Source organism: Sceloporus undulatus, chromosome 2, assembly GCF_019175285.1.
Source record: "Sceloporus undulatus isolate JIND9_A2432 ecotype Alabama chromosome 2, SceUnd_v1.1, whole genome shotgun sequence".
Lineage (NCBI taxonomy): Eukaryota > Metazoa > Chordata > Lepidosauria > Squamata > Phrynosomatidae > Sceloporus > Sceloporus undulatus.
The window spans coordinates 127,039,962-127,054,309 of NC_056523.1; the positions used below are offsets into that span (position 1 = coordinate 127,039,962).

The 14,348-nt window shown below is 40.1% G+C and overlaps 1 protein-coding gene across 1 annotated transcript in view; it reads left to right on the forward strand.

The window, feature by feature from the left end:
* LOC121920402 (dynein axonemal heavy chain 9-like) overlaps positions 1-14,348 on the forward strand; it is a 195,274-nt gene that overhangs the window by 60,746 nt on the left and 120,180 nt on the right. Inside the window, exons 12-14 of the mRNA XM_042447539.1 lie at positions 2,722-2,841; positions 9,145-9,333; positions 12,950-13,185. Of these exons, the coding sequence (XP_042303473.1) occupies positions 2,722-2,841; positions 9,145-9,333; positions 12,950-13,185 (545 nt within the window). The remainder of the gene's footprint in view (positions 1-2,721; positions 2,842-9,144; positions 9,334-12,949; positions 13,186-14,348) is intronic.

Here is a 14,348-nt window from a genome sequence, read left to right on the forward strand (position 1 = left end):
AAGATCCCCCAGTATTGGGGGGTTAAAAGTAGGTGGCTGGGTGGTTTTGAAAAATTGTTAGTATTAAATGGGACAGCAGGGAAAGGAGCTAGAGTTGTCAGATCTCAGGGCTTGTCCCTGAGTCTCCAGTTTTCATGAGCTATCTCCAGGTTAGAGACAAGGGTTGCAAATTCTCCAGTTTTGATGGGCTTAACTCCAGGATAGAAGAAACAGCTAAGTGCAAATTACCAGCTCAGCTAGGAGAGTGGCAGCTTGCTGCAATTTGCCAGATTTATTGATTTATTTCTGCAACTTGCAAAGACTCTCTCTCTCTCTCTGTCTCTCTCTCTCTCTCTCTCTGTGTGTGTTTGTGAATGTATTTATTATTTAATTAGCTTCCTCTTTCTCTACCAGTTGTGGTGCCACAGTTTACCCTCTGCTCTGCTCTGCTGTACATTTGCTTCCTGCCTTAATTGTGAAACAGAAAAATATTGTCATGCTTTCTCCCTCTCTTGATGTTTTTGATTGCTTTGATGGGTTTTTGTTGTTGTTAACTACTCTCAAGTGGACTTCGACTCATGTCAATCCTGTGGATGAGAAATCTCCATGATTCCCTGTACTCCACCTCTCTGATCATGTCCTGCAGGCTCAGCAGAAGTTCTGTGGTCTCTTTGAATTCTTCTTCTCTTTCTACTGCCTTCCAGCTTTCCTAGCATCATTGTCTTTTCTAATGATTCAGTTTTCCTCATGATGTGACCAAAGTGCAACAGCCTTAATTTAATCATCTTGGCTTCCAGAGTGAGGTCAGGCTCAATCTGTTCTAAAAACCATATGTTTGTCATTTTGATCACCTATGTTACTCTCAGTACAGTACTTTTCTCCAGCACAACATCTCAAATGAGTTGATTTTCTTCCTATTGGCTTTTTTTATTGTCCAGATCTCACTTTTGTACATGGTTATGAGGAATACAATGGCTTGGACAATCCTCAGTTTAGTGCTCAGAGTTGCATCTTTACACCTTAGGCTCCTATCCAGTTCCTTCATAGCTGCCCTTCCCAATCCTACTCTTCAGCCTTGAGCAGACGGGCCAGGAAAGCATGGGCTGAGCCTGTGCTATTTTGACCCAGATGTTCATTTGGGTTGCTCCCCGGGCCAGTTCAATGACCCACTACCAGTGCATGCTCTGTACATTTCAGCACCATCACTTCTATTGGGAAACCCCCTGTCCCTGCACCTGACATAGAAATGGGGCACCTGGCTGTACCCACATGCAGTGGCGTCTTTAGGATTGGTGTCACCCTGTGCAGTCACTCATGGGGAGGGCAGGACTTATGGGGGTTGGATTTCCAGCATGCATGGAGGTGTATGTGCGTGCACAATCATAAATACACTGTGTGGCCCCAGGGAGCAGTCACAGCATCTGGGGTGCCTCTGTGTGGGATCTAGGTGGCTCAAAAAGGCACCATGTGGCATCTGGGTGGCCTGAAAAGGCTTTGCGTGGGGCCAAAGAGCCAGCCTGGTGTCACCCCCCCTTCTGGGTTGTCACCTGGTGTGGCCCGCACCCCCATGTGATGCTACTGCCCATATGGCCAGGCACCCCATTTCTGCATCAGACATGGTGACAGGGATGCAAGGCTGCAGGGAATACAGGCCTTTTGGCCTGTGCAAACAGCCCCTTCTTCTGACTTTCTTGCTTGTAGTCTCCATTTTGATAAATATTTGAACCAAGGTATGGGAACTCTGACCATTTCAGTTTTCTCAGTGTCTGGGACAAATTCTTCTAGATCTTCTATTGTCATTTTAAAAAATGTTTTAAATGTTCAGAGTTAATCCAGCCTTGGCACTTTCCTCCTTGACCTTCTTGAGTAACTGATCCAGGTCCTTTTTTTGTTTCTGTTTGTAATATCTTAGGTTGTTAATGTTCATTCCTCCTAACTTCACTACTCTTGTCTCTGAGTCCAAGCATGCTCTGTGTACACTATTTCCTCCATACAGGTTGAATAAATAGGGTGATATTATGCAGCCATGCCTGAACCCTTTTGTGATTCGGAACCATTCTGTTTCTCCATATTCTGCTCTGATGCCAGCCTCCTGTGTTGAGTGCTTTTTACAGAAATACAAATGCGTACACATAAAAATATAACAAATAAAATATATTTGTTAGGCCAAAACATCTTGGCTGCTATCCTGTTGGTTTGTCCCATTCAATCAATTGTTGAATGGTGAGTCAACATATAGGTATATCCCATTGAGTCAGTGGGTCTACTCTAATCAGTACTAATAACAAAATTTAACTGTGTCAAATTCAAAGCTGGGAAATTAAAAGTGAAAAGAAAAGATGTGAGTAGTGCACAAAGTTGCTCACAGCAACAATTAGAGAGATGGAAAATTCCTTGAGAAATTTCTAGGTCAAGTCTAGATGGTTTACTAAAACAGTTTAATCAGTCTTACTGTTCATAATGTCAGATGCAGTTAATAGAGTTCACCGTGTTGATTTTGACTGTCATGGAGGTGACACCATAGTGATAGTGAAAAGGGATTCAATGGAATCACACTTTTCCAAGGTTAGTCTGATTTCTGTTCCTAATGGTAATGACATAAATCTCTTATGTTATGTGTGGCTTCTTGAAGGAAAGAGGAGCATCCCACCTCTGGTTGTTATGTATTAATGCATAAATTCCAAACTGGATTGCTTCAAGATTTTTCCTTTCTCTTCTATTTTTCTCCCTTTCACACTACAGCACCTCAATGAGAACCTGGCAAGGCTAACTGCCAAGTTTGAGAAGGCCACAGCAGAGAAGCTAAAATGTCAGAAAGAAGCTGAAGCCACTGCAAATACTATCTCCCTTGCAAATCGGCTGGTAAGAATTTCTGGATGAGGCCTGGAGTGATGTGTGAAGGCCAAATTTTGTGTGCAGTTATACATTCTTTTTTTAGTGCTTCATGGAGAACTGTTGCTTCTAATTCTGTAATATTTGTTTATACATTAATCCTGAAATCATTCTAACTAGATCTCCAGTAGGGAATGAATAAGTCAGGTCACACACACACACACAGAGAGAATATTAGACTGCCCCTTTGTTCTTTCTTGGTCTTTGTCTTCCCTTGCCTTTCTGGGAAGTAAATCAGATAGTTAACATTAAAGGACAGGGAAGATTCCTGACCTCTTCAAAGAAGATGGCATGTAAATAAAAGAGAAGAAAATTATAGTAGTTAAACTAGTAAGCCTTACTGGGAGTAGATTAATACTACGTACAGAGAGCCTGCCCTATACATGGGCTTGCCATCCATGGATGGCAAACCCTGGGCATTAAAATGGTCTGCGCGCCCATGGCACCCGTGGCCGTATCAAACAATGAGACTTGAGGTCCCACATTTTTCCCATACGTAGAGAGGTTTCTGGGACGAATCTCCCGCATATACAAAGGGTCAACCGTACTATGTGTAGGTGTGACAATTTTCAGTTGTTGAAACATATTTCTGAATGGACAAGTGAACTACCCTGATATGCAAATAACCACAGATACACAGCTTTACCATTGCGTACATAGCTTTGAAACCAAAAGGCAACAGTCTTTATCTTATGCCATTCCCTTATTTAATCACTCGTAGCAACATATGACTATATCATCTGGTTTTCTGAATGATATGTGGCTGTCAGCATAGCAGCCATTCACTGACTCCAGCTGCTAGGGAAAGAAACCAATAATTTGTGATGTTAATTAACATATGGTATTTTAATGAGCGCGGTTGCCCTTTAACTTTGCAATACGTCTCTGTTCAGGTATGTAGCTCTGTAGTATTGCATTGTGTGAAAGAGTTGCTGCAACTGCTTAACAAGAAGGAAAAAGAGATTTGGACTACTTGGTGGGTTCATGTCATACTGTTCTAACATCTTTCCTATAGAAACAAGACTGCTGCCCTCAAACCATTGACTATGCAGCATCCCCTAACCACAGTACAATTAACCTAAAAAATGACATCTTATAAGTACTAATGATAAAAATACTGCAGTCTCTCTATGGGTCTGAATACAACTGCTTTTTAATATAACCAAACTTGTGTATTGCAAAATGGAAAGACTAAGGCTGCTGCTGTTAATTCTGCTTCAGAATTAATGCAGTATGACACTGCTTTAACAATCATGGCTCCATCCTGTGGATTCATGGGATTTATAGTTTGTTGTGGCACCAGAGCTCTGATAGTGGAGGCTAAATGTCTTCTTCTTGTTGTTGTGTGCCTTCAAGTCATTTCTGACCTATGGCAGCCCTAAGGCAAAATTATCATAGGGTTTTCTTGGCAAGATTTGTTCAGAGGAGGTTTGCCATTGCCTTCCTCTGAGGCTGAGAACATGTGTCTTGTTGAAGGTCACCCATTTGGTTTCATGGCAGAGCTGGGAATGGAGCCCTAGTCTCTAGATTCACAATCCATTGCTCAAACCAGTATGCCACACTAGTGATCCTAAATACTGTATCTTCTAAATATCTCCTAAATATCTTACACAACTACTAATCTCAGAATTTCATAGCACTCAGCCATGACAGTTAGTGGTGTCAAACTAAACTGCATTAATTCTGCAGTGTAAATGCAGTCTTAGGTGTCTTTTGGAATTCCATGTGCTTTATATGTTTGAAAGGCATCCTTCAAACTACTTTCTTCCTTTTATTACTTACCTATAACACTTGCACAAAATGTGAAGGGAAGTGAAATATTATTTATTAATACACTGGAATGTATCTGTAATTATTGGTTATCCACCCTCAAGTGAATCTTGACTTATGGCTACCCTGTGGATGAGACATCTCCAAGATCCCCTACCCTCCACTACTCTTCCCAGTTTCTGCAGATTCATACCTCCTTAATTGAGTTCACCCATCTAACATGTGGTCTTCCTCTCTTCCTAATTCCTTCCACTTTTCTCAGCATTATTGTCTTTTCTAATGAGTTGTGCCTTCTCATGATGTCTCCAAAGTATGGCAGCCTCAGTTTAGTCATCTTTGCCTCCAGGGGAATTTCAGGCTTGATCTGCTCTAGGACCCACCTATTTGTTCTTTTTGCTATCCATGGCATCCTAAGCACTCTTCTCCAGCATCATATCTCAGATGAATGTATTTATTTTTTGTCCATTTTCTTACTTGTCCAGCTTTCACATCCATACATGGTAATGGGGAATATAATTGCTTGACCAATTCTGACTTTCATGCTTAGTTGTGTATCTTTGCTCTTTAGGACCTTTTCAAGTTCTTTCATAGCTGCCCTTCCCATTATTAGTCTTCTTCTGATTTCTTGACTGTAGTCTCTATACTGACCTATGTTTGATCCCAAGTATAGGAACTCTTTTATTATTTCTATTTCCTCATTGTCTAGATTGAGCTTGTGAAGATTCACCATGGGCATTATTTTTGTTTTCTTTATGTTCAATAGTAAGCCTGCCTTTGCACTTCCTTCTTTGGCCTTTCTTAGTAGTTGCTCTAGGTCTCCAATGTTTTCTGCTAATAGTATGGTAACAGTCTTAGATTGTTGATGTTCTTTCCTCCTATTTCCACTCCTCCTTCTACTGTGTCCAAACCTGTTCCTTGTATAATATGTTCTGCATACAAGTTGAAAAGATAGGGTGAAAAAATGCATCCTTGTCTGTCCCCTTTGCCAGTTAGTAACGATTCTGTTTTTCCATGTTCTGTTCTGACAGTAGCCGCTTGTCCTTAGTACAAATTCCTCATCAGGAATATAAGATGTATTGGCACTCCAATGTCTTTAAGGATGTTCCATATCTTTTCATGATCTATACAGTCAAAGGCTTTGCTATAGTCTATAAAGTACACGCTAATTTTCTTTTAGAATTCCTTGGTGCGCTGCTTATAGCTCCCCTTTTTCCATTATTATGTCAATGGCTGATTTAAACTGAATGCTTGTATTCAAAGTTGTGCTTAATTAAAAAATTGAGCCCAAAAGGCCACACAGTTGAACACTGTATTCTAGAACAATTAATGAAAGCAGCACATAGGAGATGCCCTTTCTACTGTACCCTCAAGTCTTGGACCATTCTTTATTTTCACCAGCAAGTGGAGCTAGTAATTTCCAAACCCTGTTTGGATTTATTTACAGAGGAATGAGAGTTTAGCTTTAAGGCTCTTCCTGAAGAAGTCACTCATACAGGAACCAATTAAAAAGTGAAAGCAGGAAAACAGCAATGACAACTAATTAGTACGGACAGTGATCTCTTAATTAAGATGGAAGTTGGAAAAATGAAAGATTCAGTTTTGTAGCCCATATGTGGGACTTTAAAACCAGAAACTTCTTACAGTGACTTCCCATGTGTACGGGGAGAGTAGAAATCCCAGTCTTTGTTTTGAATGTTTGGCAGAAGAAAAATATTGGCGGGAACCAAGAACTAGTGTAGTTTTTGTTTCTGGAAGCAGATGAAAAACTGGATTAAAAATGAAAAACATTCTTGCTGCATGATACCATAGATTCTTTTTGTGGTCTAAAGAACCTCATGCAATTTGACTGATACAGCTCACCTTCTCTACTATTCTCAAATCAGGTCATACATCTAAATACTCCAGAAGTAACCCTTTACTTTTGCAGGGCTTAATGATTAGGACTTAATTGTCCATGTGCTTGGTTTTGGAGCATGTGTTGTCTTTGAAAGCACCCAATCTTGAAAGAGGAATGGGGATAATGGAAAAGAACTTATTTTCTCTATGGAGATTGAATTGATTTGAAAGAAGTCTGAAAAGTACTTTTCTTGACTGCAACCCCCAGAATTCTTCTGCCAACGTGGATGCTAATCATGCTGGCTGGGAACTTCTAGGAATTGTAGTCTGAAAAACAACTTTTCTGAGTGCTGCAATTTTACACATATCAGATGACCTGGTTAGGTACATACACTCCCTTACATGTTGTATCAATCTTCTGATGACTTTTTTTAAAAAAAGCCCCAGGATGACTAATAAGCATGTGGGTTTGTCTTGTTTGGGTAGTAAAAGGTGTGATACCTGTTTCAATTCTCATTGTTTTGTCCAAAACACAAAACAAAAAACCAATACCTGGCAATAGAGTAGTAATTTAAGAACACTGTAATGCTAACTATGATAGTCTGATGGCACTTTTAATTGCCAAACACATGAGTCACGACAGTTCTAGCCCGGTTGACATACTATTTTGTATTCATTGTCTTATAAGGCTGATCTTGCATTCTGTTCTGTTTTCCCCAAAGACATCTGTTTTGTTCATTTGTTTCAGGATTGCTCTTTTGCTCAGTTTTTGTTCAGAAGCTTTAATTCAGGCACAGGGAGCCTATGGCAGGATACAGGCCACCCAAAAAGGGTGGTCTATCCGCGCCTTGTTTTGCTGTGCGAGGGAGCCATAGTGGACAAACCGCGCGGCTCCCTCATGCAGCAAAAAGAACCCGCAAAAAGCAGGTTCTGCTGCGGTGCCATTGTGACGCCGCAGTGCGCCAATGGCACACTCGCAGTGTCACAATGACGCTGGGATGTGTGGACACTAGGCGTCCATCATGTCAAAATGGCGGTGCCCGTGTGTACAGGGTGCTGCCATTTTGACGCCCTCATCACATGCTAGGAGTGAGGCACATATGGGTGGTGCGCCCTCAGCCAACCCCTAGCACGTGATGAGGGTGCACTTTAGGTCCATCTAGATTGGGCCTATGAGCCTCCAGATGTTGCTCAGCTTCCATCAGGACCAGTCAGCTTTGCTAATACTGAAGGATGGTGACAGTTACAGGCCAACATCAGGAGGGCAACAAATTCCCCACCATTGGGGAATATCAGTCTTTTAATATGACAACTGCTTCTGCTTAGTTAAAAACAGACTAGGATGAAGGAATAATAATAATAATAATAATAATAAATAATACTGAAAAAAATCATTTCAGCAAAAACAAAAAACAAAACCCACAAACAGCATAAATGAGATCCACTTTAAAAGCACAATCCTGAACAATTACAGAACATACATACAACATTAACCTTCATATGTTCAAATAACAAATAGGTACTACTATGATTGGATGTAATGTTTTGTAGTAAGGGACTGGTCATGTTAAAAAGCTTCTGGGTTACATTTTCAGATGCATCTTGTCAGGGACAAGAATTTATGTTGTATTACCATATGCATTAATTTAATACAAGTGATGGTATAACTGGAGGGTTTTTGGGGGGGGGGAGGGGTTTGAATGATTTACTAAACTTGACAGTTCCAATGAAAGTAATGCAGGGGGTATTCATACTGCACAATTATAGCAGTTTGAGCCCAATTTAACAGTCAAGACTCCATTCCATTGAATTCTGGGGTTTATAATTTGGTAGAGGTCCTTAGAGCTTGATGCTTGAAGGCTCTGGTGCATTTTCTTGAAGGACAGTATAAAATTACCACTCCATACTACAAATCCCATGATTCCACAGGATAGAGCTACTTGAACCAGAATGCCTCTCACAGTGAGAGAGAAGATTTTTTTCCCTTTAAAAACATTTTAAAGAGAATGAGCTGACATATTTTATATATTATTTATATATTATATTAATCCAGATGTACACTAGATTTCATTATAGTAAAAAGTGAAAATAGCTGGATAACTGTACAAAATGTACAAACATGTTACTTCTCTCAGGTTAAGACTTGAAACAAACAGGCAAGACATTGTAAGTTTCTAGAAATTCCTTGCTGACAATTGTTTAAAGAAATAAAATTTAGACAGAATACTGTCTGGAAAGGAAAGATGCAAAGATGGATATAATGTACACTCTGTCAGTGCATCACTCCTCTAACAATTGTGTTATGGTACAGAGGAGTTGTCAGGGCAGGTGGGAGCTATTCCCACAGCCTCCGAGGAGAAATGTCTTCAGTAGACAAGAATGTACCTTCCCCAGGATTACAAAATTGCTGAAACCAGAATGTACTTCTCAGAGCTTCTGTTGCACACTTTTTGTTTTGTCGTAAGTCCTACAACGGAATTCTTGTCATGGAATTTGGGCTGCAATTCTATACATATACTTACTTACCTGGATTTAGCCCAATTAAATATACAGCAAATTTCTTCTGAGTATACAGTTGTGAGAGTATGTAATACGTACATAGAGCAATGGTGGAAAAGTACTTTTATAGAATTGTGGCCTATATTAATTTTCTACTGATCATTTTAGGTTGGGGGCTTAGCCTCTGAGAATGTGAGATGGGCTGAATCAGTGAAAGACTTCAAGCTGCAAGAGAGTGCGCTTTGTGGAGATGTTTTGCTGATAACTGCCTTTGTTTCCTACCTGGGCTACTTCAGTAAGAAATTCAGGCAGGACTTGATGGACAATGTGTGGAAACCATACTTGAACGAGCTAAAAGTAAGCACAAGATAGCTTAAATTTTCCCAGGCATCCCACTTATACTTTATGGGCTTCTATTCTGCTATGAATGTGAAGCTACAGGCAGTATGTACTTATGATGGAAAAGATATAGAGTTAACTTTCAAAGTGCCTCACCAGTAATTGATCATGATGGTGTCTGGGAAACAAACATTTATTCAGTTCTTTAAGCCTGCTTTGATTTGATACTTTGGGGGTTCTTTGTATTTTATTTCTGGCTTTTATCCTGGAGTGTTTAGTTCTTCCTCATTTTTCATGCTTTGTTTTATTTTGCTTCTCTCCATCACTGTGAAATGACTTAGATACCAAAATACAATATTACAGAATATGTTGTATCTATATATAATTTATTTTTATTATTTCAGTGAGAATTCATGCTGACTGTAACTGTACGATGTACCCTTAGCAATTCTAGCCCCAAGCATTTTGGCTAAGCTGGGCTGGTTTTGGAGGGGCCTCGTGTGTAGGACATATCTCTCTAGAACTTGTGTGAACATTGCCTGTAGCACAACAGCAGCACAACCTGTGAATGTGCTAATTACATTCTGCAAAAGTACAATGTGTAATCTGATCCCGTTCTATTAAGCTGTCAGTTTAGCCTGCCCCAGGCCTTATGTTTTGACATTTTTGTGTCATCGGTTGGTTTTGTGTATAAAAGGTTACAATAAATTGTTAAGATAAGAGAGGGGACGTTGCCCATACCTGTCCATTGTTTTAATTCCTTTCAGCATGTGGATTCTTGATAGAGGTGCAGGAGGGTAGTGTAGTGGAATTGCTACTCTCTACTCTGTTCAGAACTGGAACTTTAAAATTGCAAAAAGTGTGGCTTCTGGTCTAGCAGCTCCAATCCCATATGGGCAAACAAGGAAGAAATCATTTTTAAATCACATGGTATCTGTATGGAAGCTTATCCCCCTTAAAAACTGATGGGTAGTCTGCACACGGAGGCCTTCCATCCATGCAGCCTTCATAGTGATTGAAGTTGCCATCATTTCTCCCTACTGCTCAACTATCTAGTAGTCTATAGGGAAGGGAAGTAGCACTTTGAGAGTCATTTCCATGTGCCTTTCTGCCTATATAAATTGTGTGCCTCCATCTTCCCCTGTTCACTGGCTCACCAGGGAAAAGCTGTTCCCATATTAAATAAACAAAATAATAAATAATTTTAAAATTTCTATCCCACTTTTTGCCAAGCAATCAAAGCGGCATACAACAAGTTAAAATACAACCATATATACATAGTAGCCCCCCTTAAAACAAGATTAAACAGTATAAGATTAAAAACTACATATTAAAAACCAACTAATCCAAAAAATAATCATTATAATTATCTTTTGGGTTGCAGGGGACAGGGAACGCATCACAGCTGGCTGGTGACTTTGTTACTGTGTAATGGGGAATCCACACTTGGTTTTTACAGGAGCACCTCTACAGTTGCTCAGGGTTGTATTAAAACTGTTCAAATAATGAACCTATGCTGAGAGGAGGGTTCAGCCCCTGGACAGTTCACTTGCAACCTGGATTATCTGTGGAGGCACAGCCACTTCACACTTTATGTCTGTGTATGTGCCTTCAGGCTGCCTGTTGACTTATGATGACCCCATGAATTTTATAGCTTTTTCATAGTCCCCATTCTGCAGTAATGGAGCCACCAGTTGCTTTGGCTCAGCACCTCAAACGCTGTGTCTGTACAGCTTCTGGTCCACACAGCCCACCACAGCAGGCAGGGCTTACCCTTATCCCTTAAAATATAACCATTTAGAACTTGCTCTGTGTAGGAATTCTGTCACTTAGAATCATCACATATCACTGTCAAAGTGTGGTGAGTGGTCCTTGAGGGTACCACTAAGGACATTCTCCCTTCTATGCCTTTCTTCCTTGAGAGCAGAATCCATGTCCTGATCCTGTATCACTTAGAATATTATTTTTATGCTTATTTCCCTCTCACCTTTCTTTCAGTGCAAGAATTAAGGTGTTTTATAACATAGATTAAAACAGAATATATATGAAGTCAGCCTAATAGTAAAACAACAAAAATATAAAAAGCAATTATTTACCCCTAGGTATTTCCCCTTAGTGGGATGTGTGGTTTAGCAGTTAAAATGGTGACTTTGACAACCACAAGGTCACAGGGTTGACAGTTCAAGACCCAAGCACCATGTGATGGAGTGAGCTCCCATCACTAGTCCCAGTTTCTGCTGACCTAGCAGTCTGAAAGCATGTAAAAGTGCAAGTATATAAATAGGTACCACTTCGGTGGTAAGGTAACAGCATTCCATGCGCCTCAGCATTTAGTCATGCTAGACACATGACCATGGAGCCATCTTTGACAACACAGGCTCCCTCAGCTTAGTAATGGAGATGAGCACCGCCCCTACACTTGGACACAACTAGACAATCACATCGAAGCAGAAACATTTACTTTAACCTTTATTTCCCCTTAGGTGGGGATCCCTTAAAATAGCCTTCTCCAGCCTGGTGTTTTTCAGATGTCCAGTAATGTCTGCAAGGTAGCTAGGCATGATAGGAAATGTAGTCTGATGCATCTGGAGAGCACTAGATGGGAAAGACTGTTTTAACTATTGTCCCCTCTTTGATATGTGTGCAGTGAAGCCAAGTCAGTTTTGTACATCTTTTTGATAAGGTTGTGAAGTTGTTTTCTGTTTTTAAAATTGAATTATGAAGTATATTTTTGTATTTAAAAAGGCTTTTCTTCACAGATATAAGCTATGAAGAATGTCACTGTACCATGTGTCTGAGAGACTGAGAAACTAGGCAACATATAAAAACAATTAACAATTTTCATTATTTTTAGTGTTGGATTTTTTAAAGAAGCCACTCTTGAATTTGGAGGCTCTTAAAAACTGTTAAAGCTTTGAGACATAAAATTAAATATCTGCCTAAAACGTAGTATGATCCTGTTATGTGCTCTGGTTAGTGAAAATGAAATTTTTGTTGGGGAATTATAAACCAAAAAAAGGAACTTTTCTAATCTCTGTTAAATCTCAGAGATATTGTGAACAAATGACTCTGGTTTAAAGATTCAGAACAAACATCCCTAGGGGGATGGGTCTGATTAATGACTTAGAACTGTGAGTTCGTAAGCAGGAATAATGAGGCACTGCTGATTGGTCTAAATGGTGTGCACAAAGCTGTTGAAGATGAGGTACAAAATGCCTTATGCTCCCCACAACCATCTATACCATCACTGTAGAACAGGAAATATGAAAACAGTTCTAAATGGTGCTTTTCTGCTTGAAATGTGTAGGGTAAGACCAGGCTTCATATCCCATGCCTGGAAATTCATTGAGTCACCACAAGTCACATTTTCTTGGCCTTTGAGGAAGACAATAGCAAATCTCCTTCTTAGAGGAAGATAATAGCAAATAGCGAATAACTCTTAACAAGAAAGCCCCAGGATAGGATTTCCATAAGTTAGAATTACCGCATGTAACAACAACTTAAAATATCTTAAGAAACTCCATGTTACTTTACTAATTGTGGAAACTTTCTGTTAAATAGTAGGAACTCAGTTTGGCTGTACTTGGGCCTTTTCCTGATGTCTGCAAGCTGTGTGCTTTTTTTGTTTCCCCAGGTTGCAATCCCCATCACTCCCTCACTTGACCCACTGAGAATGCTGACTGATGATGCTGACATAGCAGCCTGGCAGAATGAAGGGCTACCAGCTGACCGCATGTCCACTGAAAATGCCACCATCCTCACTAACTGTGAGCGCTGGCCACTCATGGTTGATCCTCAGCTCCAGGGTATCAAGTGGATCAAAGCCAAGTATGGTGAAGATCTCAGAGTGACCCGAGTTGGTCAGAAAGGGTGAGCAAGCATCACTGTGCAAAAGATTAATGGAGAAAAACCAAAACAAGATGCATTCAGTTGTAACGTCAAGTCTGATGTATATCTTGCTTCAGACTGAAGGTTGTGGGAGCTAATTGCATTTGCAGGAATCTCTCTACAACTAAGCAGCATATAGAACTCTTGCGTATTATCCTGTCTTTTTAAAATTTTACCAAGATTACTAAGATTTCTGATTAAATGGGGAGAGGTTGTGCAGAACTTGGCAGGGTTGTCATAGAGATCTAACTGAAATTGTGAATGTACAGAGGAGTTAGAGGAGAACAGAGGAGAGTTTGATGCTCTGTGAGTACCAACTGGATGTGCATCACAGGGCAGTTTTCCACATTGAGGATTTAGTCCCTATTCTGTTCCTTCATTTTAAATATTTAGCCCTGAAGAAAGCTCAGGCCTTTAATGGGTTAATGGTGTTCCAGGTCATGCTTTCCTGAGTCCTCACAAGGAAATTCTCTTGTGAGTAATGAAATGGAGCTGCTGTGATGCCCTGCTCAGGTTGTTTCAGGAAATTTATCTTTGAAAGGATTTAGGAAAAAATTCAAATACTGGCTGGCAAGGATAATCTGGAAAGTTGATTTTATCTTCTGTTCCTGTTATCTCTCAACCAAGAGGGCCAGTTTAGCAGAATTCTCACAAGTCCCATAATTTCATAGTTGGCAGAGAAATAGCCATGATCCCTCTACTCCCTGCACTCGTGTTTACAAGCTTTGTTAATATTTTTTGGCCCTATGGAGTTTATCACACGGAAGGCAAAGTGCCCAAATCCCATGGATAAATGGGGTTCAAATGCCAGGAAATTCCTACAAAAGCGGGATTGTTTTCAGACACATTGGGCTCATTGAGCATTAATGCAACATTAACCCATGCAGAAAGTGGGCAAAATCTTACTGTTTTTTACTTTCGGGATTTTCCTGAAAGTAAAAAGTGGCACAATTTTGCAACTTTCTGCATGGGTTAATGTCGCATTAATGCTCAATGTTACATTTGTTGCTCTTGTCAATTAGGCAATTGGCAAAATGATACATGCTTTTGCAAGGAATTCAGGGGTAGCCCTGAATTGCTTTTAAAAAGCAAAAAAGAATGCATGGCAATTGCATCCTTTTCTGGCATTTCCGAGGTGAGGAAAT